Source organism: Otolemur garnettii, unplaced genomic scaffold, assembly GCF_000181295.1.
Source record: "Otolemur garnettii isolate 467f Iridium unplaced genomic scaffold, OtoGar3 scaffold00063, whole genome shotgun sequence".
NCBI classification, from domain to species: Eukaryota; Metazoa; Chordata; class Mammalia; order Primates; family Galagidae; genus Otolemur; species Otolemur garnettii.
The window spans coordinates 5070891-5095104 of NW_003852458.1; the positions used below are offsets into that span (position 1 = coordinate 5070891).

At 34.1% G+C, this 24214-nt stretch overlaps 1 protein-coding gene across 2 annotated transcripts in view; it reads left to right on the forward strand.

The window, feature by feature from the left end:
- Window positions 1-24214, forward strand: part of NIPBL (NIPBL, cohesin loading factor) — a 198265-nt gene that overhangs the window by 156037 nt on the left and 18014 nt on the right. For both annotated transcript variants that reach the window (XM_003792944.3, XM_023514992.1), the window contains exons 31-38: window positions 1201-1299; window positions 2462-2515; window positions 13914-14022; window positions 15397-15533; window positions 19690-19830; window positions 20019-20112; window positions 20852-21006; window positions 21514-21604. In XM_003792944.3, coding sequence (XP_003792992.1) covers window positions 1201-1299; window positions 2462-2515; window positions 13914-14022; window positions 15397-15533; window positions 19690-19830; window positions 20019-20112; window positions 20852-21006; window positions 21514-21604 — 880 coding nt within the window. The remainder of the gene's footprint in view (window positions 1-1200; window positions 1300-2461; window positions 2516-13913; window positions 14023-15396; window positions 15534-19689; window positions 19831-20018; window positions 20113-20851; window positions 21007-21513; window positions 21605-24214) is intronic.

Sequence of the window (24214 nt, forward strand, 5' to 3'; positions counted from 1 at the left end):
CATTGAGTACTTTAAATGTATTTTAATTAATATTTAAATAACTGAAATGTTCATTATATCTAAATTTTTATTTAAATATATAAAAACTTTACAAATGAATGACTGTTTTTAGTTTGTAAACTTTTTTTTAGATTTTTTTATTAAATCATAGCTGTGCACATTAATATAATCATGGGGTACAGTGTGGTGTTAGTTTATAAACTTTAAGAAAAATACATACTTTAATACTTTAGAGATTTTGTATTAATAAAATTGAATCTCTCTCAATTCAACAATTATAGTATTAATGTAATGTCAATACAGAAGTATGCCCAAAGATTCCTCATCAAGTTAACTTTATTTTGATTTTCAAATCTTATGTGTTTATTTTTCTAAATTAGCAAATAAATACCTTGTTTCATTACATTAAGTAAAGTAACCCAGGCATAGAAAGATAAATTTCGCTTGTTCTCCTTCATGTGGGAGCTAAAACAAATTGACCTCATAAAGATAGAAAGAAGGAGGGTTACTGTAGGCTTGAAAGGGTAGTTTGTGGGGATAGGGAGGCTTAAAGGAGTTGGTTAATGGGTACAAAAATACCGTTAAGTAGAAACACATCTGTAAGGTGATTATAGATAATAATTAGTTGCATATTTCAAAATAACTAGAAGAATGGAATTGCAATGGTTCTAACACAAAGAAATGACAAATGCTTCAGGCGATGATGGATGATGGGTGTCCCAGATTTGATCTTTACACATCGTATACCTGCATCAAAATTTCACGTATGCCGCATAAATATGTAGTATGTATCCATAAAATTAAAAATAAAAAAATTTTAAGTTTAGTCCTAAATTCACCAGTAAATTCACATCTATCTGTAGTCATATATATGATTGTCTCTCTTTTTTGTTTAAGTTCAGGGAGCACTATAACAACTTCTTCCTCAAAAGCAGTAAAAATATTTTTTAGTTTGATCAGAAACATTTAAGAATATAGTTTGCAAAAGTTCAAAGCTAAGCATAGTATCGCCCATTCAAATTATTTAAAATCTTTTCCAAATTGAAAAAAATTATAAATTTGGGAAATTAATTCCCAGCAACTTGTGTTTTGATTTGTTATTTATAACTTTGTGTTGGGCCTTAATGAAAATTTAGGTTTGTGAATTGGCTGTGTTTATGGTAGTGAGTTACTTACTTTGAAATTTTTTCATTCTTCTAGAAATTAGTAAATGAAACATTCCAGAAACTCTGGTTTACTCCAACGCCACACAGTGACAAAGAAGCAATGACAAGGAAAATTTTAAACATCACTGATGTGGTAAGAAGGACTGGAATAAATGTGTGGTCACTGTGGGTGCAAAACTAGTTGAGGACTACTCCGTCTTACAAAGGGAGAGACAATGATGAGATATTTGACTAATCTTGACAGTTAGCACTGCTTCCTTTACTTTATATTTCTGGAGAAAGGGATACAAGTAACATGAGGTTGATGTAGCCACACATAACTTCTGGGCATTCGTTAATGTAAGCACTGATATTGAGATTGTCCTATTCCTTGAACAGTTGAAAACAGGGAAAGAAAGGAGTAGAAGAATAGATACAGTGGCCTAAGGCTAGCAACCTGCAAAGAGATAATAATTCCTGTCTTTTTCCTTTCATTTATTATATGAATAAGCTTTAATTGACCCAGAATACTGTACATGTTTTAAAAAAAGAAATTATGTTCTTAATGTTTTAAAATTTACAGATTTATCTGACAGAGTATAATTCATGTTTGTTTTTATTTGTTTTGTTTTCATTTTGCAGTTTTTGGCCGGGGTTGGGTTTGAACCCACCACCTCCAGTATATGGGGCAGGTGCCCTACTCCTTTGAGACACAGGCACTGCCCTGATTCATGTTTTTCTGTTTGTTTGTTTTGAGACAGTCTCACTCTGTTATCTAGGCTAGAGTGCTGTGGCATCAGCCTAGCTTACAGCACCTCAAAAACTAGGTTCAAGCAATCCTCCTGCCTTGGCCTCCGTAGTGCAGCCACCGTAGTGCAGCCACCGTAGGCAGCCACCGTAGTGCCCAGCTGATTTTTCTATTTTTGTTAGAGACAGGGTCTTGCTCTTGCTCAGGCTGGTCTCGAACTCCTGAGTTCAAGAAATCCTCCCACCTCTGCCTCCCAGAGTGTAAGGATTACAGGTGTGAAGCCACCACACCTGGATTAATTTCATGTCATTGTTCAAAATTTAGTAACATATTAAACGTCAATACATTAAACTAATTGTTTTTCAAGATACTTTTAGAATAAAATTCTGTAACATCAGTAAATGTTTAAGTTTAAAAATAAATGGTTCACTTTAAAAATAAGCTTTTTCACTGAGAAAAATCAGAACTATATTTCAGGATAAAGCATAACAAAAGAAATGACAAATTTTATTCTGGTTTTGTAATAAATTTCTAAATTTTATGGTTTCATCACCTTTTTTCCCCTTAGGTTGCAGCCTGCAGAGATACTGGATATGACTGGTTTGAACAGCTCCTTCAAAATGTGAGTGTTACTTTGACTTTTAATAACAAAAAATTTAAAGGATCAGTGTTTCCTAGACTTTATGATTTAAAAATAAAAGAACCTTTCAGTTCTTTTGGTAGAGTAAATTTTATTTTCAATTTGTTAGACTGAATATTTTTGTTATTTTGCCTATTTAATTGATTGTCATAGTGCCTATTTTAGACGTTTTCTGAGTCACTACTTAAGATTCTATCTTCTCTTCCTTCTAAATAATTTTTTCTTATCCCTTTAATCTAAGTGGTAGACATGAGATCTATAAATATATAGATTGCATTAAGTATAAAATTACATTATTTGGCATATTATACCTAGGATTTCCCAGAGTAGTACAAAATCAAACCACAAGTGGTGTTTTGTTTTTAAGTTTCATAAATGGAAATGTTTATCTCCCTATGAATTTTTAAATTTTTTTTATTTCTGAAATATTCAAATGGAATATCCATTCCCCTGGTTCAAAAAATTTAAGCATTTTCCTAGTCTTATTTTATCTGTCCTTCTCCATCTTGGTGTGGTTCTTTTTGTTTTTTTGTTTTTTGTCTTTTGGGTTTCTTTTAGTATAATACTTTTAAAACAAATCCCAAACTATATCATCTTCAAAATCTGTTTCTAACAGATAATAACTTAAAAACAATGATTCATTATCATCTATATAAAATAAATAATAATGCATTATTCCCTAATATCCAATACCTATTCAAGGTTCACATTTTCCTGACTCTCTCAAAAATGTATCTTTATAAGTGAGTTAGCAGTTGCTTTGGGTGGCACCTGTAGTTCAGTGGGTAGGGCATTGGCCATAAACACTGAGGGTGGCAGGTTCAAACCCAGCCCAAGAGTTTGTGGTTGCTGTGATCTGTGACACCACAGCAACAGCTTGAGACTGTCTCAAAAAAAAAAAAAAAAAACCAAAACAGTTGCTTTGTTTGATATAGCTCCTAATTCTCTTATAATAGTTGGCCCGTATATCCCTTTGCCATGTCACTTACGTTTTCCTGTGCAGAGGTTCTCAGCTGATGGGTCACGACCCCTTTTTAACAATGAAAATACATTGCAGCATTAGGAAGGTTGAGAACCACTGCTGTAGAGTATTACATGTTCTAGATTTCTGAGATTTCTTCCTTCTGAGGTCATTCAAATTGTTCCTTTATTTACCATTTATCCTAGAAACTCTTAGGTATAAAGGTTTAATAAGACTTAATTTTTAGGGTAAGAGACACAAATATTTCACAGTGTTACTGAATATTATTGTATTACATCATGGTTGTCTCATTTACAGTGATTGACCTTTGAGTATAGGTGTCATCAGTTTAATAAATCTATTAGAAAATCTTTCAAAAGTATTGATTTATATGATCATTACCTAGATCCATTATTTTCATTAGAAGTTATGGTGATTTCTTTCATTCTTATATTCTTTAAGTATTAATTAGCTTGGACTCTTCATTAAATAGGAACTTCTTAAATTTAAAATTATTTTCTTGATTAACTGTTTGGTTAGTGTGAAATAGAGTTTAAGAAAGGCAAAGAAGATGCTTGATTCTTTTCTGTTACTTATCAATTTTCAGAATAAATTTTTTTCAGAATAAATGTTACTAAGTTCCAGTGGTGACCAATAAGTTTAGTGTCAGTATGAATTAATTGAATTTGAAGTATATGTTTTAATGTATTGTAATCATGATTTTTTTTTGTTTTTTGAGACAAGAGTCTCACTTTCTTGCCCCTGGTAGATGCCATGGCGTCATAGCTCACATCAACCTCAAACTTAGGAGATCCTCTGCCTCCCAAGTCGCAGGGACTACAGGTGCTCACCATAATGCCCAGCTATTTCTAGAGACAGAGTCTCACTCTTGCTCAGGTTGATCTCAAACTCCTAAGCTCAAGCAATCCACCCTCTCACCATCCCAGAGTGCTAGGATTACAGGCATGAACCACTGTGCCTAACCCAGTAATTATGATTCTTTTTGAAACTCAAGTTGGGCATGTATCCTTTGGGTATAACCCCATTAATTTTTGTAGCCTGATTACTTTCTGCTGGCCATCTACCCCAGATTCATCTTGTACATTTTCTGCCCCAAACCTGAAATAAGCTTTTTTTTTTTGCCCGGGGCTGGGTTTGAACCCACCCCTCCAGCATATGGGGCCAGTGCCCTACCCTTTTGAGCCACAGGCACCACCTGAAATAAGCTATTTTTTTAAAGAGTCCTAATTCCCTGTAGTTAGAGCAGTCTTGACACTGTGTAATTACAATTATTAATAACAGTAATAATTACTGTTAATTATTTTAACTTTGGCCCTTTCAGAGAATAAAGCTAGAAATACATACTTTTTAGAAAGAGAAAATAAATCAAGAGTCTATATTGATTTTTTTGTTTCCTGGAGATAGAGTTTTGCTTTGTTGCCTGGGGTAGAGTGCAGAGGCATCATCATAACTCACTGCACCCCCACACTCCTGGATTCAAGCCATCCTACCTCAGCCTTCCAAGTAGCTAGGACTACAGATGTGTGCCACCACACCCAGCTAATTTTTCTATTTTGTGTAGAGATGAGGTCTCACTATTATTGCTCAGGCTGGTCTCAAACTCCTGGCTTCAAGCATTCCTCCTCCAGCCTCCAAAAGTCTAGAATTCCAGGTGTGAGCCACAATTTTGATACTTCTAATCCAAATTTAAGATGATAGGATTTTACTTTTTTGATTGTATTCTTTAGGCTAAAAATCTTGGTTCTTGAGGAAATCAACATATTTATTTGCTTTGCCCTACCAGATTTAACAGTAAGATTGCCAAATACAGTTTGAGATTTCTTTGCATTTCTTTTTAGCTACAGCTCACTAGAAATATCACATTAAAAGTCTATCTTGAAGTAGTGTTTTATGTTTGGCAAAGTCAACCACTTATTATCCACTTAAATACATTGGTTTCACTTACCAGTTTTTTGCAGTATTTTTAGTAATAAAATAACAGCAATATTTTTAATGATAAACAAACTTTTTTTCACCAGTAAGTAAACAGAGGCATTTTTATTGAGGCCTAATTTGTATGCAGAAAAATTCACTAATTTTAAGTATACAGTTTGATGAATTTTAGCAATTATATGCAGGCATGTAACCTCTAGCACAGTCAAGAGATAGGCTAACACCCTAAAAAGCTTACTCTTGTCTTCTTGCTGTTTTCCTCTCCCCCATCCTGGAAAACCATTGATCTACTTTTTATTTCTATAATTGTACCTTTTCTAGAATTTCATACAAATGAATCATACATTCATATTAATGGATTCATATACTATATATTCTTTTACATTTGACTTCTTTTACTTAGCAGAATGTTGTTCAGAATCATTCACGTTGTCAGTATATTTTCTTTGTTTTTATTGCTAAGTAGTTTCCGTAGAATGGACATAGCATAATTTTTTATCACTTACTTATTAAAGGACCTTTGGGTTGTTTCCAGTTTAGGGCTATTACGAATAATGCTGTTATGAATATTTGCGTACAATTTTTTTTGTGGATTTGTGTTTTCATTTCTCTTGGGTAAATTCCTAAGAGTGTGATTGCTAGGTCATATGAAAGGGAAACTGCTAAACTATTTTTCTAAAATGGCCAAACCATTTTGCATTTCCATTAGCAGTGTGTGAAAGTTTCATTTGCTCCACTCCTCACCATTCTAGTATTTTGGTCTTTTAAAATGTTAGCCATTCTAGTGTGATGGTATGTTGTAGTATATTATTGTTTTTAAAGCTTTCAGATGTCTTTTTTAAAAAACACTTTCACAGTGTTTACCTATGTTGTCTATAATCTGACTCTCTTCATAAATCATTTTGCATTTCATGATTTTGTGTGTTATATTTAGCATCATTTGTTTCCTAAATCAAATAATTAGCTCTATTTTATAGAGCTTTATTTACCACCTTAGTTAAGTTTATGTCAGCCATTCCAGAGGAGATATCATAATAATTTCTAAAAGGTTCTAAACCACATATTACATCCGATAATTGTAATAAATGATTAAGAATTATTATAGCTGTCAGAAGTATCAGTATTTAGGATTATTAAAAAGAATCTAAAATAATATCCCTGCATATTATTAATAAGTTAGAAACAAGAGGGAAATAACCAAATTTATAATCTCTTAATGATGATAATTCCCCTCTTACATGCTTTGTTTACTCTCTTATCCTGTTTATTTAGTTGTTGTCCATTCAATTCTTGCTTCCTATTCTATGCTTTCTAACTTTAGTTTTCTTTAACAATTTAGTTCACCAATGACTGACTTTGTGGTATAGTTCCTTAATACTAGCAGAATTTGATTTAGTAAAAGAAATAAAGTGTAAAAGTAGTTATGTAAATACATGTGAAAGAGACTTGACCATTCCTTACAATTATAATACATATGTGTAAATTTTAAGAGGAGCTAAGAAAGATGTAGAGAATGGACTTCTGGAGTTATTGGAAATTCTTTAATCAAGTATAGTTACTGGTTTCCACTTGAGCACAAATACATGCATTTCATTCAGTCTGATTTCAGATAATTCTAATTTGGGAGGAGGTTGGATTTTTTCTTTTTTTTTTTTGTAGACTGATGCCATTCGTTGAATATGTTTTCCTAGGGAAATGTGAAATACTATCAAAAATAGCTTCACATTCATACATGCACCAAACTCTGTTCATTTACTATATAATTGTGTAAATATATATATGTGTGTGTGTGTGTATGTTTGTATTTTTTAAACAGAATCTCACTTTGTCATCCCGGGTAGAGTGCCATGTGTCGTAGGTCATAGCAACCTCATTCCTGGGCTCAAATGACTCTCTTGCTTCAGCCTCCCAAATAGCTGGGATTACAGATACCCAACACAAATACCTGACTATTTTTAGAGGCAGGGTCTTGCTCTAGCTTGGGCTAGTCTTGAACTCATGAGCTCAGGTGATCTGCCTGCCTCAGCTTCCCATGGGATTACAGGTGTAAGCCACTGCCTGGCCCTAATACATCATTTTTAAATGTGTAAGGCTGTCATTTCCGTTTAACCTTTAGCGAATTCTTGGTTTATTGTCATTTTTCAGTACTATGTAGAAAATAACTTCTATCATGAAGGTCACCATGTTTTTTATTTCTAAAAAATACTCCAGTTAGTTTAAAACACTACTTAGTAGTTGTCAAAGCAGCTCTTCAAAAAGCACGGTCATAGGCCAGCACGTAATCCCCGCACTCTGGGAAGCCAAGACTGGTACATTGCTTGAACTCAGAAGTTCAAGACCAGCCTGAACAAGAGCAAAATCCCAGTCTCTAAAAATAGCTGGGCATTGTGATGGACACCTATAATCCCCATTACATGAGAGGTTGAGGCAAGAGAATCACTAGAGCCCAGGAGTTGGAGGTTACTGTCATGCCACGGCACTTTACCAAGGGCAATGTAGCGAGACTCTGTGTCTCAAAAAAATAAAGAAACGATTCAGAGTTTCTGTTTCAAAATATGAAAAAGTTCTGGAGATGGATAGTGTTGTGGGTTGCACAACTGTGTGAATGTACTTAATGTCATAGAGCCATACACTGAAAAATGATTAAAGTTGGGTGGCACCTATGGCTTAGCGAGTAGGGCACCAGCCACATATACCAAGGGTAGCAGGTTCAAACCCAGCCCTGGCCAAACTGCAACAAAAAAATAGCCAGGCATTGTGGCAGGCATCTGTAGTCCCAGCCACTTGGGAGGCTGAGGCAAGAGAATTGCCTAAGCCCAAGAGTTGGAGGTTGCTGTGAGCTGTCATGCCATGGCACTCTACCGAGGGCAACAAAGTAAGACTCTGTCGCGCTATAAAAAAAAAAAGGATTAAAGTTGTAAGTTTTTTAAAAAAGCACTACCGTAGCCCTGTGATAGATACATAAAATTACATTGATTTTACAACATCATTCTTTGTAATTGCTTATAATCCAAGACTGGCACTGAAAAAAAAAGTTAAGAGTAACCCATAAGTCATCTATTTTTGGCATTCGTAATCCAAAGCAAGATCTTCTTCTTAAAGTTTGCTATCAAATACTCTATTTCCATCACCAGTGAATGAATAAAGAAACTGATATTTCCATACAACTTAATAGTACTCATACCAAAATGGGACAGACTGTCAATGCATACAGCTACATAGATGAATAATGAAAACATTATGCAGAGTGAAAGAAACTTTATACAGAAGAACACATATTATGATTCCATTTATACAGAATTCTAGAAGAGGCGAAACTATTTTGTATTGGAAAAATATTAGAAGGGTTATTTCAGGAGACTAGGGATTGGGAAAGGATATGAGGGACTTTCAGGGGTGATAGTAATAGCCCATATCAGTGGTTTTAAAAGTTAATCAGTATTGGGTGGCGCCTATGGCTCAAAGGAGTAGGGCACTGGCCCCATGTGCCGGAGGTGGGTTCAAACCCAGCCCTGGCCAAAAACTTAAAAAAAAAAGTTAGTATTGCCTAGAGATTTATTACATATGCAAATTCTCAGGCTCTACCCCAGACTTACTGAATCAGTAACTTTTAGGGTGGGATTTATCATTCTATATTATAACAATCTCTCCAGATGATTCTAATGCAAGTTAAAAGATTGAGACCCATGGTTCTATATCTTGACAGGGATTTGAGTTATAATGGTAAATGCAGTTGGCAAAACTGAACAAATACATGCTAAAGACTTGTACGTTTCATTACATATTCATTTTGTGAAAAGATGAGAGTACACTGATGTCTCTGCTTTGAAATGCATCAGAACTAAAATGGATAGAGGTGTGTTAATATGTGCATGAATATATACCTACACATATGTGTGCATGTTTGTGTGTGTGTGTATTTAGCCCAGCAGAGTAAAATGGTGGAAAGAGAGTATTCATTTTAAAACTTTGTTCAATTTATGTGCTTATATATTTATAAAAAAAATTAAAATGGTATCTTAAAAAGTTACCACTATCACTAGGGATGTTGGTGCCTTTAAAAGATATATTTTAGGCTGGGCACAGTGGCTCACACCTGCAATTCAAGCACTTTGGGAGGCCAAGGCAGGAGAATCACTTGAGTCCAGGAGTTCATGACCAGCCTGGACAACATAGGAAGACCCCTGTATCTATAAAAATAAAAATTTTAAAAATTAGTTGGGTGTGGTGGCATGCACCTATAGTCTTAGCTACTTGAGATGCTGAGATAGAAGGATTGCTTGAGCCCTGGAATTTGAGGTTACAGTGAGCTGTGATCATGCCACTGCATTCCATGCTGGGAGACAAAATGAGACTTTGTCTCTAAGAAAATAAATGAATGAATGAACTTTTTAAATGAGCAAACTAAATTATAGTATTAAAAATTTTCATGCACTTTGATTGTTACTCTTATTTTGAGTATATGGCTAGTGTGTGTATGTATGTAGTAGCGTTAAAGCAGATGAAATAATCATTTCAGAGGTTATATTAAAATGGTTGATAAAATTTAATACCCTAAATAACAACTTACAATAAAAAAGGATAAAATGCAAATTCCTTAGTCTGATAGAACAAACTGCAAAACCTAAAATGAAAATCATGCAAAAATGGGAAAGTTTTAAGAAAGATCTCTTCAGAATCAACAGCAAAAAGTATTTGACAGATGAGTCAAGGTGACTATAAACATCAATGAAAATCCAAAGCTAAAAATAACTACTTCTGACTTGGGGGAGTTCTGGCTTGTCCTAGAAGCTATAGAACTTTTTAAAAAAGATATGGTATTTAAGACAGAGGAGTAATAAATAGATTAGTACAACATAGACCAATAGAATAGGATAGAGAGCCTAAAAAGAAGGCCTACACATATATAAAGAATATGCTTGCTATAAAACAGAAGGGGCACTGCAACTTCTTTTTACAGGGGAAAGAGATTTTTTAGTGAATGGGGTGGTTTGATTGACTGGCTTTCCATAAAGAAATTTTTAAAGCAATTGATTCCTACTTCAAAAATTAACTCTTTATCTATTGAAATATTTAGAAACTTGTGGAAGAAAATACAAGTAAATGTATTCTTGACTTTCATGTAGGTAAGGATTTCTTAAACCTTAAACAAGTCTCAAAAACCATTAATCTTAAAAGATGGATAAAAGTTTATAAATTGCCGGTGCCTATACTCAGTGGGTAGGGCACCAGCCACATACCCCAAGGCTGGCAGGTTTGAACCCAGCACATGCCAGCTAAAACAGTAATGACAACACAACAAAAAGGTTATATAAATCAAGAGACAGTTTAAAGAAAGTGAAAACCCAAGTCACAAACTCAGAAAAGTTATTGGACACAGATGTGTATAACCAACAATTAATATTGAGAATATTAATAAAGAACTCTTGTCCAGGTGCCATGACTTATACCTATAATCTTAGCATTCTAGGAGCCAATACAGGATGATTACTTGAGCTCAGGAATTGAAGACCAGCCTGCACAAGAGTGAGACCATGTCCCTACAAAAAAGAGAACAATTAGCCGGACACAGTGGTGTGCACCTATAGTCCCAGCCACTCAGGAGGCTGATGCAGGAGGATCACTTGAATCCAGGAATTTGAGGTTGCAGTGAAACTCTGTCTCTTAATAAAAAAAGAAGTGCTCTCATATAAGCCTATATTAGTCAACTCCCAATAGGAAAAGAGGTAAAATTCATGAATAGGCATTTCATTAAAAGAAATAGCACATATTAACCTGTAACATGTTCATCTTCATTAGTAATATGAAGAAATATCTTGAGTATATGGCTAGTATACTTTTTATACCATTTGATTGGCAAAAATTGACAAGTCGGGAAATAACAAATTATGGAAGAAAGATATGTTGAATTGTTTGATTTCTTTTTGTTTGTTTGTTTGTTTTGAGATAGAGTCTCAAGCTTTACCCCGGGTAGAGTGCTGTGGCATCATAACTCACAGCAACCTCCAACTCTTAGGCTCAAGCCGTCCTCTTGCCTCAGGTTTTCTATTTTTAGTAGAAACAGTCTCACTTTGCTCAGGCTGGTCTCAAACTCATGAGCTCAGGCAATCCACCTGCTTCACCCTCCCAAAGTGCTAGAATTACACAAGCATGAGCCACCCCACCCTGCCCAAATAATATTTCTTAATATTGCTAATTGAGAAAGTATTACAGCCATTTTGAAAAACAATTATCTCCTAAAATTACCTTACTAAAAACATCTCATGAAGTTAACATTTATACACTTAACAACCCAGCAGTTCTATTTCAAGTATATACCTAAGAGAATCTACCATATGAGCACCAGGACATATATAGAAATAATCACTACCATAAAAATTGCAATTAACTTATCTATAGAAGAATGGACAAATGAATTATGCTATATATACAGTGGATTGTTGCACAGCAGTGAAAATGAATAAAATACAGCTACATGAAACAACCCAGATTACAGTTAGCAACATAATGTTGAGTGAAAAAGCAAGTCTCAGAAGACTATGTCAACTATGCTACTTTTTTTTTTTTGGAGACAGTCTTACTTTGTCTCCCTTGGTAGAGTGCTATGGCATCACAGCTCACAGCAACCTAGAACTCTGGGGCTTAAGCGATTCTCTTGTTTCAGCCTCCCAGGTAGGTAGGACTACAGGTGCCTACCACAATACCCAGCTGTTTTTAAAAATGAGTCCTCATTCTCATTCAGGCTGGTCTTGAACTTGTGAGCTTAGGCTATCGACCTGCTTGGCCTCCCCAAGTATTAGAATTACAGGTGTGAGCCACCACGTTTGGCTACGCTACTGTTTTAGAAAGTAGAAGATCAAAACTGTGAACAGTCTACAGCTTTTTTTTTTGAGACAAAGTCTCAAGCTGTCATCCTGGGTCAGGAGTGCTATGGTGTCACACCTCACAGCAACCTCAAACTCTTGGGCTTGAGCAACTCTCTTGCCTCAGCCTCCCAAGTAGCTGGGACTACAGACCAGCTATTTTGTTGTTGTAGTTGTTATTGTTTGGCAGGCCTAGGCTGGATTCAAACCCACCAGCTCTGGTGTATGTGGCTGGAGCCCTAGCCACTGAGCTACAGGCACTGACCCAGACAGTCTATAGCTTAAACTATTTTTTTTAAAGCAAGAAGATCATAAAATTTCTGATAATCATTATTTTAAGAGTGAAGAGGAAGATGGTATAAGGAAAGGAGTACCTTGGAAGGTAAAAGTTATTAGAAATGTTCTCAAATTGGGTTCATATTATATCATTTTTAAGTACATTAAAAGAACACACACCAGTGGTGATAGTATGTCTGGAATCAGAATTTATGATTAGTGTTTTTGTGTGTACCTAAAGTCTTAGAGAGGAAAATGAAAAACCAGGGATGAGAGAATAGTTTTCTATTCCTACAAAAGAGAGGAAACTAGATAGAAGACTATACTCTCAATAGCTGCTTAAGGAAGTGCATTATGGAGTGGGACAAGGAGAATTCGCAGTTCAGAGTTGAAACTCAGTAAATTGAAGCTGTCTGCTTTATTTGATTTATATCATTAAATTAGAGAAAGGAACAGTATGTATGTTATGTTATTCTGTAGCTCTCAGTTGTTTTAATTATCCATGCATCTTGTAGTGCCATTCAGTTCTAGCAAAAATATACATTTTTGTGAATTTTCAATTAACTTGAATTTTAAATTTTAAACTCCTTATCATAGTAGACACTTTTCAAGTTCTTAATAGCCACATGTGACTCGTGGATATAAATACAGAATATTTTCATTATACTTGAATGCCATATTTGACACCACTGGAACTCTTCACGTTGCTCAAAACACATTTAATTCCTTCAGTATCCCCAGAATTATACCAGCTAATTTGTATTAGCAAGACACATATATCTTAAATGACTTTTCCATTGACCTTTGTTTATGAAAGACTGGATTGGTTTTATTTTTTGGTTATAGTTAGAATGATCTCTATGTGTATCTCATTCATAACATGTTTTTAGTAGTTTATTAATGATTTGGCAAAGGATAGCATAGAGAAGAAAGCTACCCTTATAATGGTAAAATTTAAGGTGTGATTCAAATACAATTGCAGTTATTAGTCCTTTAAAATAATTCACCTGAGTGATATGCTTTGTTTCTGTTTGGAGTAAGGGAGAAAAAGAAAGGTCCTATTTCTCTCATCCTACCTCAGGTCATATAGCTATTTAAAGATTTCATACTAAAATTGTTTGAAAGTATTTGTAAAACTACTGGTTTATAAGGTATTTTTAAACATGTCGTATATTTTTGTTTTATTTATTAATTTGCACTTTGAGTATTAACTTGTTAATGACAAATGAAAAAGATACTACTTATGGACACGTTTAATGTGTTTACATTATTATTGTCTAATGAATAATTATACTGGGATTTTTTTTTCATATACATACATATATAGTTGTTGAAGTCCGAAGAGGATTCCTCATATAAACCTGTGAAGAAAGCTTGTACTCAACTTGTTGATAACCTAGTTGAGCACATTCTTAAATATGAGGAATCTCTAGCTGGTAAGACATTTTATATATTGGTCTTTAGTTGATTTTATAAGATATTTTAAAATACTCTGGGCATGTTTATCATTTTTGCCTCTGGCTCTGCTTGCCTAATACATTAACTACTTGTTTTTGTTATATAGTTATCTGTTTGATGTTGCATCCTAGGTTATATTCCTAGATTAAGATTGACTAAGATTATTTAGAACAGAATAATAAAAAAATGGCCCTCATCTCTTCCACATATGTTTCAATAGCATATAATTTTAGATGTCATATTGAACAGGAATAAAAATAATTTCCAGGAGCCAATATGTATTTAGCCAAAGGCACTTATCACAAAACCATTATCTCTCAAATTATATACAATTTCCTTTCAAAATGAAGTTGTTTTAGCTATTATAAAAATGTTTTTAAAAGATTTATATTGTATTCCTAATATTACTTATATCTATCATTATTTACCAGTTACAAATCTGAAATTTTTAATCAGTTATAAGTAAATTATAAAAATATAAAAACTGATATCCATTGCTTAAAGCACTCAAAACTAGCATTACTTCCTGTCTCCTAATGCACATTAATGAGGAACAACAGTCAGCCTTGGTCATTCTCCAGAAATGGGGCCATTAACCTTTAAGCAGAAGTACTATTTATATCACATAAGGAAATCATTGATATCCTTTATATTTTTTTTCTGCAATTTTTTAAAAATTTTTTTCTTCATTTTCCATTTGTACCTCTTTTTTATTGTTATCTCCTTGTTCTGTTTCCTCTATTTTTCCCCATCCTAGAATTTAGGAGTGATACTGGCATCCCTTAATGTTAAAAAGTTGCCAATTCCCTCTAAAAATTAGTTTCCCAAGAACCAGTGTGTCTTCTAACTAGTGACACTGTCCTCCCATCACAACAGCATTTTGTTTGACTTTCCAACGTAGCATCTGTTTGTCACTCTCATTTTTTAATATTCTACTACCATAGCAACATCTCTTTTTTTTCCTTAATACCTTGAAACACAGTATTTACCTCAGCTAAATTGTTAGCTTTCTTTCCCATTTTTACTTCCATTAATTTTTAGGTATAACCAACACTACATTTATTCCCAGAAGCCCATTCCTAAACTTCTCTACTTCCATTCTACTTTTAACTTCAATCCTGTTCTTCTTAGTGTAAAACTTTTTTTTTTCTGTACAATGTCCTTGTTCCTCTTTCTTTAGTATATGAATTTCTGTAACAAAGAAAAATGAGTCTAGTGTCATAAATTCTATTAATCCATTATATTGAGGACTATATTGAATCTGTTCAGGGGATATTTAGTGATTTAAATAATCTGGATAATTTCTACTGCCTTGTCATATTTTAGTGTCTTATTTCTGTTTGTTTTTCCAGACTCTGACAATAAAGGTGTGAATTCTGGAAGATTGGTAGCTTGCATAACCACTTTGTTCTTATTCAGCAAAATAAGACCCCAGCTCATGGTTAAACATGCCATGACTATGCAACCATACCTTACCACTAAATGTAGTGTAAGTATAGAGCTGTCTTATTTTTCTGTCTTACATAAAACATATAGTAAGTGTTTTATTTTGGCATTTATATGTGAACCACCTTCTCACTGACAGATCACCTGTGTCATTTACTCAAATATATGTTCTAATATTTGTTGCACATTATTTACAAATACCAATTTTCTGATATATGATAAATAAGGTTCAAGCTTGATTTCTCTGTAAGCTCCTCGAGACTGACCTTCATAAATGCTTAATAAATGTGATAGCTATTGTTAAGACCTCAAAGGTGAATGAAACAGAGTTCCTGTCTTTGAGAAATTTACTGTCTTTTGGATTCTGAATTTACTTTTCATTAGTCTGTCATTTCTAATATATTATAAATGTATTTTATTTATTTTATAATAGAGAAGTATATTGAATATGGAAAATTTAGTATCATACCAGAAATGTTAGGCTGTTGTTGTATACTACTATTAACATTAATCCTACATTTTCATAAAGCAAAATATGAAAATTAAATAAAATATTGCTTGAGTAAAATAATAAGCACATGAAGTAGGATTTTAAAAATATATATAAGCATAGTAAGTTAAGTGGTTTGTTACAAATGTTAAATTTTAAAATACTCTTTAACAACTTGGACATGTAGGTGGTTTTTCACAAACTGTATTTCAAATGATCCCAAGGAGCTCATTTTAACTGTTTTCTCTACTACATTTGTTTTGCTGCTATGGTAAGTTTTTTTGGTATCTAAATTATAAGTTCTGGGTGAAAACATCAGGACTTCCTGAGAAAACATTTAAGAAGACTGGGAACGGTGGCTCACGCCTATAATCCTAACACTCTAGAAGGCCAAGGCAGGTGGATTGTTTGAACACAGAAGTTGAAGACCAGCCTGAGCAAGAGTGAGACCTTTGTCTCTACTAAAAATAGAAAAACTAGCTAGGCATAGTGGTGGGTGCCTATACTCCTAGCTACTTGGGAGGCTGAGGCAAGAGGATTACTTGAGTCTAACAATTTGAGGCTGCTGTGACTTATGATGCCACAGCACTCTACTGGGAGTGACAGAGTAAGACTGTGTCTCAAAAGAAAAAAGTTAAAGAACTGAAGATTATAGCAAGGGATTAAAAATGCCGTATATTACTTCTGAGATGCTAATTCTGTCTTTAGGGCTTATATTAGATCCAGAAATAAATTGGTTAATATGTAATCTGCGGCTACTGATAAGAGTTAATATTAAGTACAATACCAGGTGTTGTGAAGAATTTTACATGCATTATCTCATTTCCGCTATGAGGTAGGAACTATTATTATTTCAGTTTTAGATAAGGAAACTAAAGCTTAGAGAATATAAGGAATTGGTTCAATGTCCATAGCCAACTAGTCTGAGAGCTAGAATTCAGCTCCATATCTGTCTGCTTATAGAATCTGGACTATAATGTATCCTGTATAAATAGTCCTTGTGTGATTTTGAGTCAGTAGTTTTAAGATCATTTTTAAAACATTTTACACAAGTCAGGCACAGTGGTTCATGCCTATAATCCTAGCACTCTGGGAGGCCGAAGCAGGTGGATTGCGTGAACTCTGGAGTTTGAGACCAGCCTGAGCAAGATAGAGACCCCTTCTCTATTAAAAATAGAAAAGAATGGCTCGGCACCTGTGGCTCAAGCAGCTAAGGCGCCAGCCACATACACCAAAGGTGGAGGGTTTGAATCCCCAGCCCAGGCCCGCCAAACAACAATGACGGCTGTAACCAAAAAATGGCCGGGCGTTGTGGCGGGTGCCTGTGGTCCCAGCTACTTGGGAGGCTGAGGCAGGAGACTCGCTTGAGCCCAGGAGTTGGAGGTTGCTGTGAGCGTGATGCCATGGCACTCTACCCAGGGGGATAGCTTGAGGCTCCGTCTCAAAAAAAAAAAACAAAACAGCTGCGTATTGTGGCAGGTGTCTATAGTCCCAGGTACTCGGGAGGCTGAGGCAAGAGGAACTCTTAAGCCCAAGAGTTTGAGGTTGCTGTGAGTTATGATGCCATGGCACTCTACCCAGTACAACAGAGTAAGATTCTGTCTCCAAAAAAAAAAAAAAAATGCAAATTTTATGTGTGTGTGTAAATATAAATATAAAGTGTTACATAAATAAGACCCATCTCATACTTGTTAGCTACCTTTTTTTTTTTTTTACTGTTTTTTTGGTTTTGTTTTTATATATATTCCATCCCCATCTTTATTTCTCTTCAGAATATATGAGCTGGAGTATTTCTTATGTATTTGATCCATACCTCCATAATTTTAGGCACACAAACATACATAAATGGTCACACAAATAGATATAAATGGTCGATCAGATTATGTTATATATGTACCTGTTAGGTGTATCTATGAATTACACGTGATCTGGTATATAACCAATTCTTTCTTTTAAATGGCTACATAATCATTTTGTAGATGTCCTGTAATTAATAATTTTCCTAATTGGCAGGTATTTATATCATTTCCTGTTCATCACCACTACACATAATTTCTTAATAAATATTTCTATTTATATACCTTTAAGTATTGGTGCTTTTACTTTGTTGGGACAGATTCTGAGAAATGGACTTGCTAGACTGAAAGAATGATTACTTCGATTTTGAATAGATATTGCCAGAGTACTGATAAATATGTTTTTTATAGCCTTTTTGAAAAACTGTATATGACAATCAGTGTCATTAGTTTTGTACGCTTTGCCAGTCTAGCAGGTGAAAAGGAATAATTCATCATTGCTTCAGTTTCTTTTCCACTTCCAAAAATGTTGAACATCTTTGCATGATACAGACCAGTTGGACTTGATTTTCTAATATTTTTAATATTAACCATCTTACATTATATTCATTTCAAATTATTTCATCTTAGTTTAATAGAACCTGTGTAAGTTATCTTACCCCACAAAAACTCTTCTATCTCGAACCCTGTTTAACTCAAGTCTTATTTCTTAAAGGGGTTGAAAATGGGAGATATCGGGTGGTACCTGTGGCTCAAAAGGGTAGGGCACTGGCCCCATATGCCGGAGGTGGCGGGTTCAAACCCAACCCTGGCCAAAAAAAAAAAAAAGGGAGATACCAGGAAACAACAGGATTTCATGCTACTTATAAAGAAATATTCAGCTTTTTTTTTAAACTTCTAAGGAACCTAAAAGGAATGAAGTCTGTGAAGTGGGAAAGTTTTTAACCTCTTGGATAGTAAGTTCAGAATGTCCAAATGAGTGTCAGTAATCCATTGCTAACAATGAGAAGTGGTAGCTCTACTAAATTTAAAACAAATATTAGAAGCTTTACTCCATAAATAAAAACTAGAACTTTGGTTGTCTTTGGCAAGGTATACTGGGTGGCTAGAGGATGGATGGGAAAGACATTTTTATGGTAAATCCTCTAGTACCTTTTGATTTTTTTTGAATACTGTGCCTATTTTTTTAAACATCCTTTATTAGCTTTTTTAGTCAAAGAAAAATGTTTTTAAATTTAAAATAAATAAGCCTTATATCTAGACATGGGGTTCTACACTTTTATGTGTCTTATTAAAAAATTTTAACACAGGGTTTCTCAGCCTCAGCACTATTGACATTTAGGACTAGATTATTCATTATTGTTATTCTTTCTTATTCAGGGATGTTCTTTACATTGTAGGATATTCAGCATCATCCTTGGCTTCTGTCCACTAGAAGCCAGTAGTAACTCCTCAGTCCCATTGTGACAATCAAAAATGTCTCCAGATACTACCAGATACCCCTGGGTGGGGGAATGAGGGAACAGACTCACCCCAAATTGAGAACTATTGAGTTAATATACCCTAGCTTGAAAAATATTGATTGTAAGAACTGTACTAGTCTTTGTACAGTAATGTAAATATTTAAATACTTTCATTTAGAATTGATTTGTGTTGCATTTTAGGGTAAAAAATAACTAGCATTATGATTAAGTGACCCCAAGGTCACCTGGTAAGTTAGTGATAAAGCTAGAATTCAGATTCCTGAGACTCTATCTTGTGCTTTTTCCTCCATACCTTAAAAAAGTTCTTTTCTAATAGATTTTCTTAATAAGACTTTACATAAATAATACCCTACTTAAAATACATAAAGCTGCATGTAGTTTCTTTTCAAGTTTTGTATATTCATAAAGCATTCATTTTATTCTTAACAGACACAAAATGATTTCATGGTTATATGCAATGTTGCAAAAATCTTAGAGCTAGTTGTACCACTGATGGAGCATCCAAGTGAAACTTTCCTTGCCACTATTGAAGAAGATCTAATGAAGCTTATCATCAAATATGGCATGACTGTAAGCATCAGTTTACCATTTCTATATTGATATATAATTTGAAAATGATAACTTATAAAATATACATCAGAATTAACTTCCTATATATTATACTTTTAGGTAATTATTTGTGAGAAGCTAAATTTTTAAAATAGTGTATTTCTGCTTTTAACTTTTATGTAAATGATGACATTTTCTCTATCTTTTAGGTAGTACAACATTGTGTGAGCTGTCTTGGGGCTGTTGTAAATAAAGTGACACAAAATTTTAAATTTGTATGGGCCTGTTTCAATAGATACTATGGTAAGTTCAATGCCTTATTTTTAAAATTGTTCTGCTAGGTCCTGTGATATATCAAGCTCATTTTAAACAAACGTGATAAAAGGCTAGAATCAAGGAAACCCTAAGAGGGTGTGATTGTCCTTCATGAGCCATTCTCAGAAGTAATATTTTCTAGAGAATCTTTTGTAAAATTCTCTTAACTCACTATGATTACTTCAGAAATTTGTCTTCTCATAAGTAAAATTTGGTAAGTTTTACATAAAGTAAAATTTATTTATTTATCTGTTTTTATTTATCTATTTTTTGAGACAGAGTTTCACTCTGTCACCTGCATAGAGTGCTGTGAGCTCACATCAACCCTTTGGGCTTGAGCAATCCTCTTGCCTCAGCCTTCCCAGTTGCTGGGAATATAGGCATGTACTACTATGCCTGGCTGGTTTTTCTGTTTTTAGTAGAGACAGGGTCCCGCTCTTACTTAGGATGGTCTCAAGCTCCTGAGCTCAAATAATCCACCCACCTTGGCCTCCCAGAGTGCTGGGATTACAGGCATGAGCCCCCACACCTGGCCTAAAATAAAATTTAAATAATTTGTCTTACATTAGTTCTTTGAAGCTATAAACAAGAGTGGCCTGATAATTCTAGGCATATTTAATATTTAAAACTATTAGTAAAAATTAATCATAATTCAGAGTATAATTATTTGAACATAGTAATTTTAAAATAGAGTTTATTATAGATAAATATTACTTATTTTTATTAGGTGCCATTTCAAAATTAAAAAGTCAGCACCAAGAGGATCCAAATAATACTTCACTTCTAACAAACAAACCAGCACTTCTTAGATCCCTTTTCACTGTTGGAGCACTGTGTCGACATTTTGATTTTGATCTGGAAGATTTTAAAGGCAACAGTAAGGTAAAATATTACTTAGAATATTGCAAAGTATAGAACTCTTTGAGCTGAGATCAACTGTAATGATCCAGGATGAAAGCAGCATTAAAATTGTCTGTTTCAGTTAGAATTCCAAAAATAGTGCTACTCAAAGCCTGATCCTTGGACTGGCTGCTGGTCCATAAACTGTTTTGGTATATTAAAAGATATGACATTTCCATGACAAGTTGTATTGGCTTTGTAACAGTAGGCATGCTGTTAAGATCAATAGCTGCCTTCTTTTTCTTTCTTTTTTTTTTTTCTATGAAGGGAGCAGTGCATTGATTTATTTTCTAGCAAAAGCTGCTTTCCCACAAACTGATACTTTAATGCCACTGTTCTAAATAAATGGAGATGGTGACTTATTTTTTAGTAATATTAACATAGGGGAAGTCTCATTGTTTGTCTTTAATTATTTTTATTCCTTTATACTTGAAAATTGGTGTAAATTACTCTTTTTGAATACTTTAATGTGATTTATTTCCTCGTTAGGTTAACATAAAAGATAAAGTACTTGAACTATTGATGTATTTTACAAAACATTCAGATGAAGAAGTACAAACAAAAGCTATCATTGGTCTGGGTAAGTTAAGTCTAAATTCCTTTAAAATTTTTAGATGTTTCAGAGGTGGAACAAATTTTTAAGTATTGTGAGTCTAAATTGATGGTTTATTTAAGTATGTTTCTATTAGCAGTAGGATCTGGTGCATGGAATGTAGGGTTAGAGGTTCAAACACCTGGGATCCATTCTTGCTATAGCCTGTGACTTCCAGGGTAACCTTGAGCAAGCCACTTAACTTGTTTGTTCTCAATTTATTCATTAGTAAAATAGAGACAACTGTCTTATCCCTACTTCAGAGTATCTTAATTGTTTATGAAAGCACTGTGGTAAAGAAAGATAGTATACAAGAAGTCTATGCTATTTGCCTTTTTTTTTTTTTTTAATGTGAAACAGTCTCACTCTGTCACCAGACTGGACTACAGTGACATGGTTGCAGCTCACTGCAACCTCCAACTCCAAGCTTTCAGCTGACCTTCTCGCTCAGTCTCCCAAGTAGTTAAGCACATGCCACTATGCCCAGTTAATTTTTTTTTCTTTTTTGTAGAGATGAAATCACACTATTGTCTAGGTTGGTCTCAAATTCTTTGGGCTCAAGTGATCCTCCCTCTTCAGCCTCCCAAAGTGCTAGGATTATAGGAGTGAGCCATCACACTTGCCTCTGTTTTTATATTTTTTAACTGTTCTTTTTCATTGTTAAACTTTATCACTACATTTGGCTGCTGCTTCTAGTTAAAACAACGAACAATCTACAGACTTCTTTTTGTCTAGGAACAAATGGTAATCAACAGGAACAGTTTGGAGATACATCTTTTTGATATTTTTCTAGGAAGCATTGATGTAATAAAAACATGTTTTATATATGGTTAAGTCTATGTGGCTTATCTAGAAAGGAATTAGAATATGGGGTAATGGGAGGAGAGTAGCATTAAAGTATCTGAATAATGCATTTTAAAAAATGTAAGGAAAAATCTGTCTGGGTTTTGGTTTTTGTTGTTATTACTTATTTTGTGCAAATACAGTTGGCCCTCCATATCCACGGGTTTCACATCTGTGGATTCAAGAAATTAAGAATTGAAAATATTCAGAAAAAAAAATTAGGTCTGTACTGAATATGTACAGATTCTTTTTTTTTTCCTCAAGATAGAGTCCCATTTAGTTGCCCTCAGTAGGGTGCCTGTGGCATCATAGCTCACAGCAATCTCAAACTTTTGGGCTCAAATGATCCTCTTGGCTTAGTTCACAGGTAGCTTAGACTATAAGCACCCACCACAATGCCTGGCTTTTTTAAAGACAGGGTCTTGCTTTTGCTAAGGCTGGTCTCAAATTCCTGAACTTAGCAATTACCCGTATCAGCCTCCCAGAATGCTGGGATTACATGCATGAGCCACTCTACCAGGCCCAAATTTTTTTTGTCATTTTCAGACAATAACAGTATAACAGCTATAAACATAGTAAGTATTTATATTATAAGTAATCTAGAGATGATTTAAATTATACAGGAGGATGTGCATAGCCTATATGCAAATATTATATCATTTTATGTTAGGGACTTAAGCATTCACAGATTTTGGTATCTCCAAGAGTCCTAGAACCAATCCTCTGCCAATACTGAAGTATGACTCTGTATATAAAGCTAAGCTATATAGCTATGGTATACAAGACCACACCTATGGTTCATCTTACAAGGGTACCTGTGAATCTTTCTAAATGTAGAACATAAATGTCTTAACACAATAACTAAGAAAATACAATGAAGGCTGTATTAACCAGTTTGATGAAAATATTTCAAATTGTACATAAAACTAGCACACTGTACCCCATGACTGCATTAATGTACACAGCTATGATTTAATTTTTTAAAAAAGCTAAGCTTAATAACTTAATTAGAAATATAATTTTCTTAGCATTATAAAGGTTTATATTTAATTAATATGCAAGGGGAGGTACTTGCATTTCAGTCTATTGAACAAGAATGAGTAATAATAGATTCTAAGTTGCCCAAACCACATTAAATTATTTATGATATCTAAATAATATTAAATGTTATTACTATATTCCTCCTTTTCCCCTTGAGAGGATTGCTTAGAACACATTTAGTAAAAATTCAGGTGTCATTTAAGCCAATGTCTACTGGCTTAAAATATTCAACTGAGATATAACTAATATGGAGTGGCAAAACTAACAGTGTTACAACTAATTCAGAGAATAAATGAAGTTTTTTTGTTTGTTTGTTTGTTTGTTTGTTTTATTAAATGATAGCTGTATACATTAATGCAAACATGGGGTATTTTTGTTTGTTTTTTTTGGGACAGAGTTTCACTATGTTGCCCTCATTGGAGTGCTATAGCGTCATAGCTCCCAGCAACCTCAAACTCTTGGGCTTAAGCAATTCTCTTGCCTCAGCCTCCCAAGTAGTTGGGACTACAGGCACCTGCCACAACGCCTGGCTTTTTTTTTTGGTTACAGTTATTTAGCTGTCGTTTAACTATCCTGGGCTGGGTTTGAACCTGCCACCTTTGGTGTATGTGTCTGGCGCCATAACCACTGTGCTACGGGCACCAAGCCTTTTTTTTTTTTTTTTTTTTTTTTTATTTCTCGAGACCTACCTGACCAAACTTTAATGTGATTTCT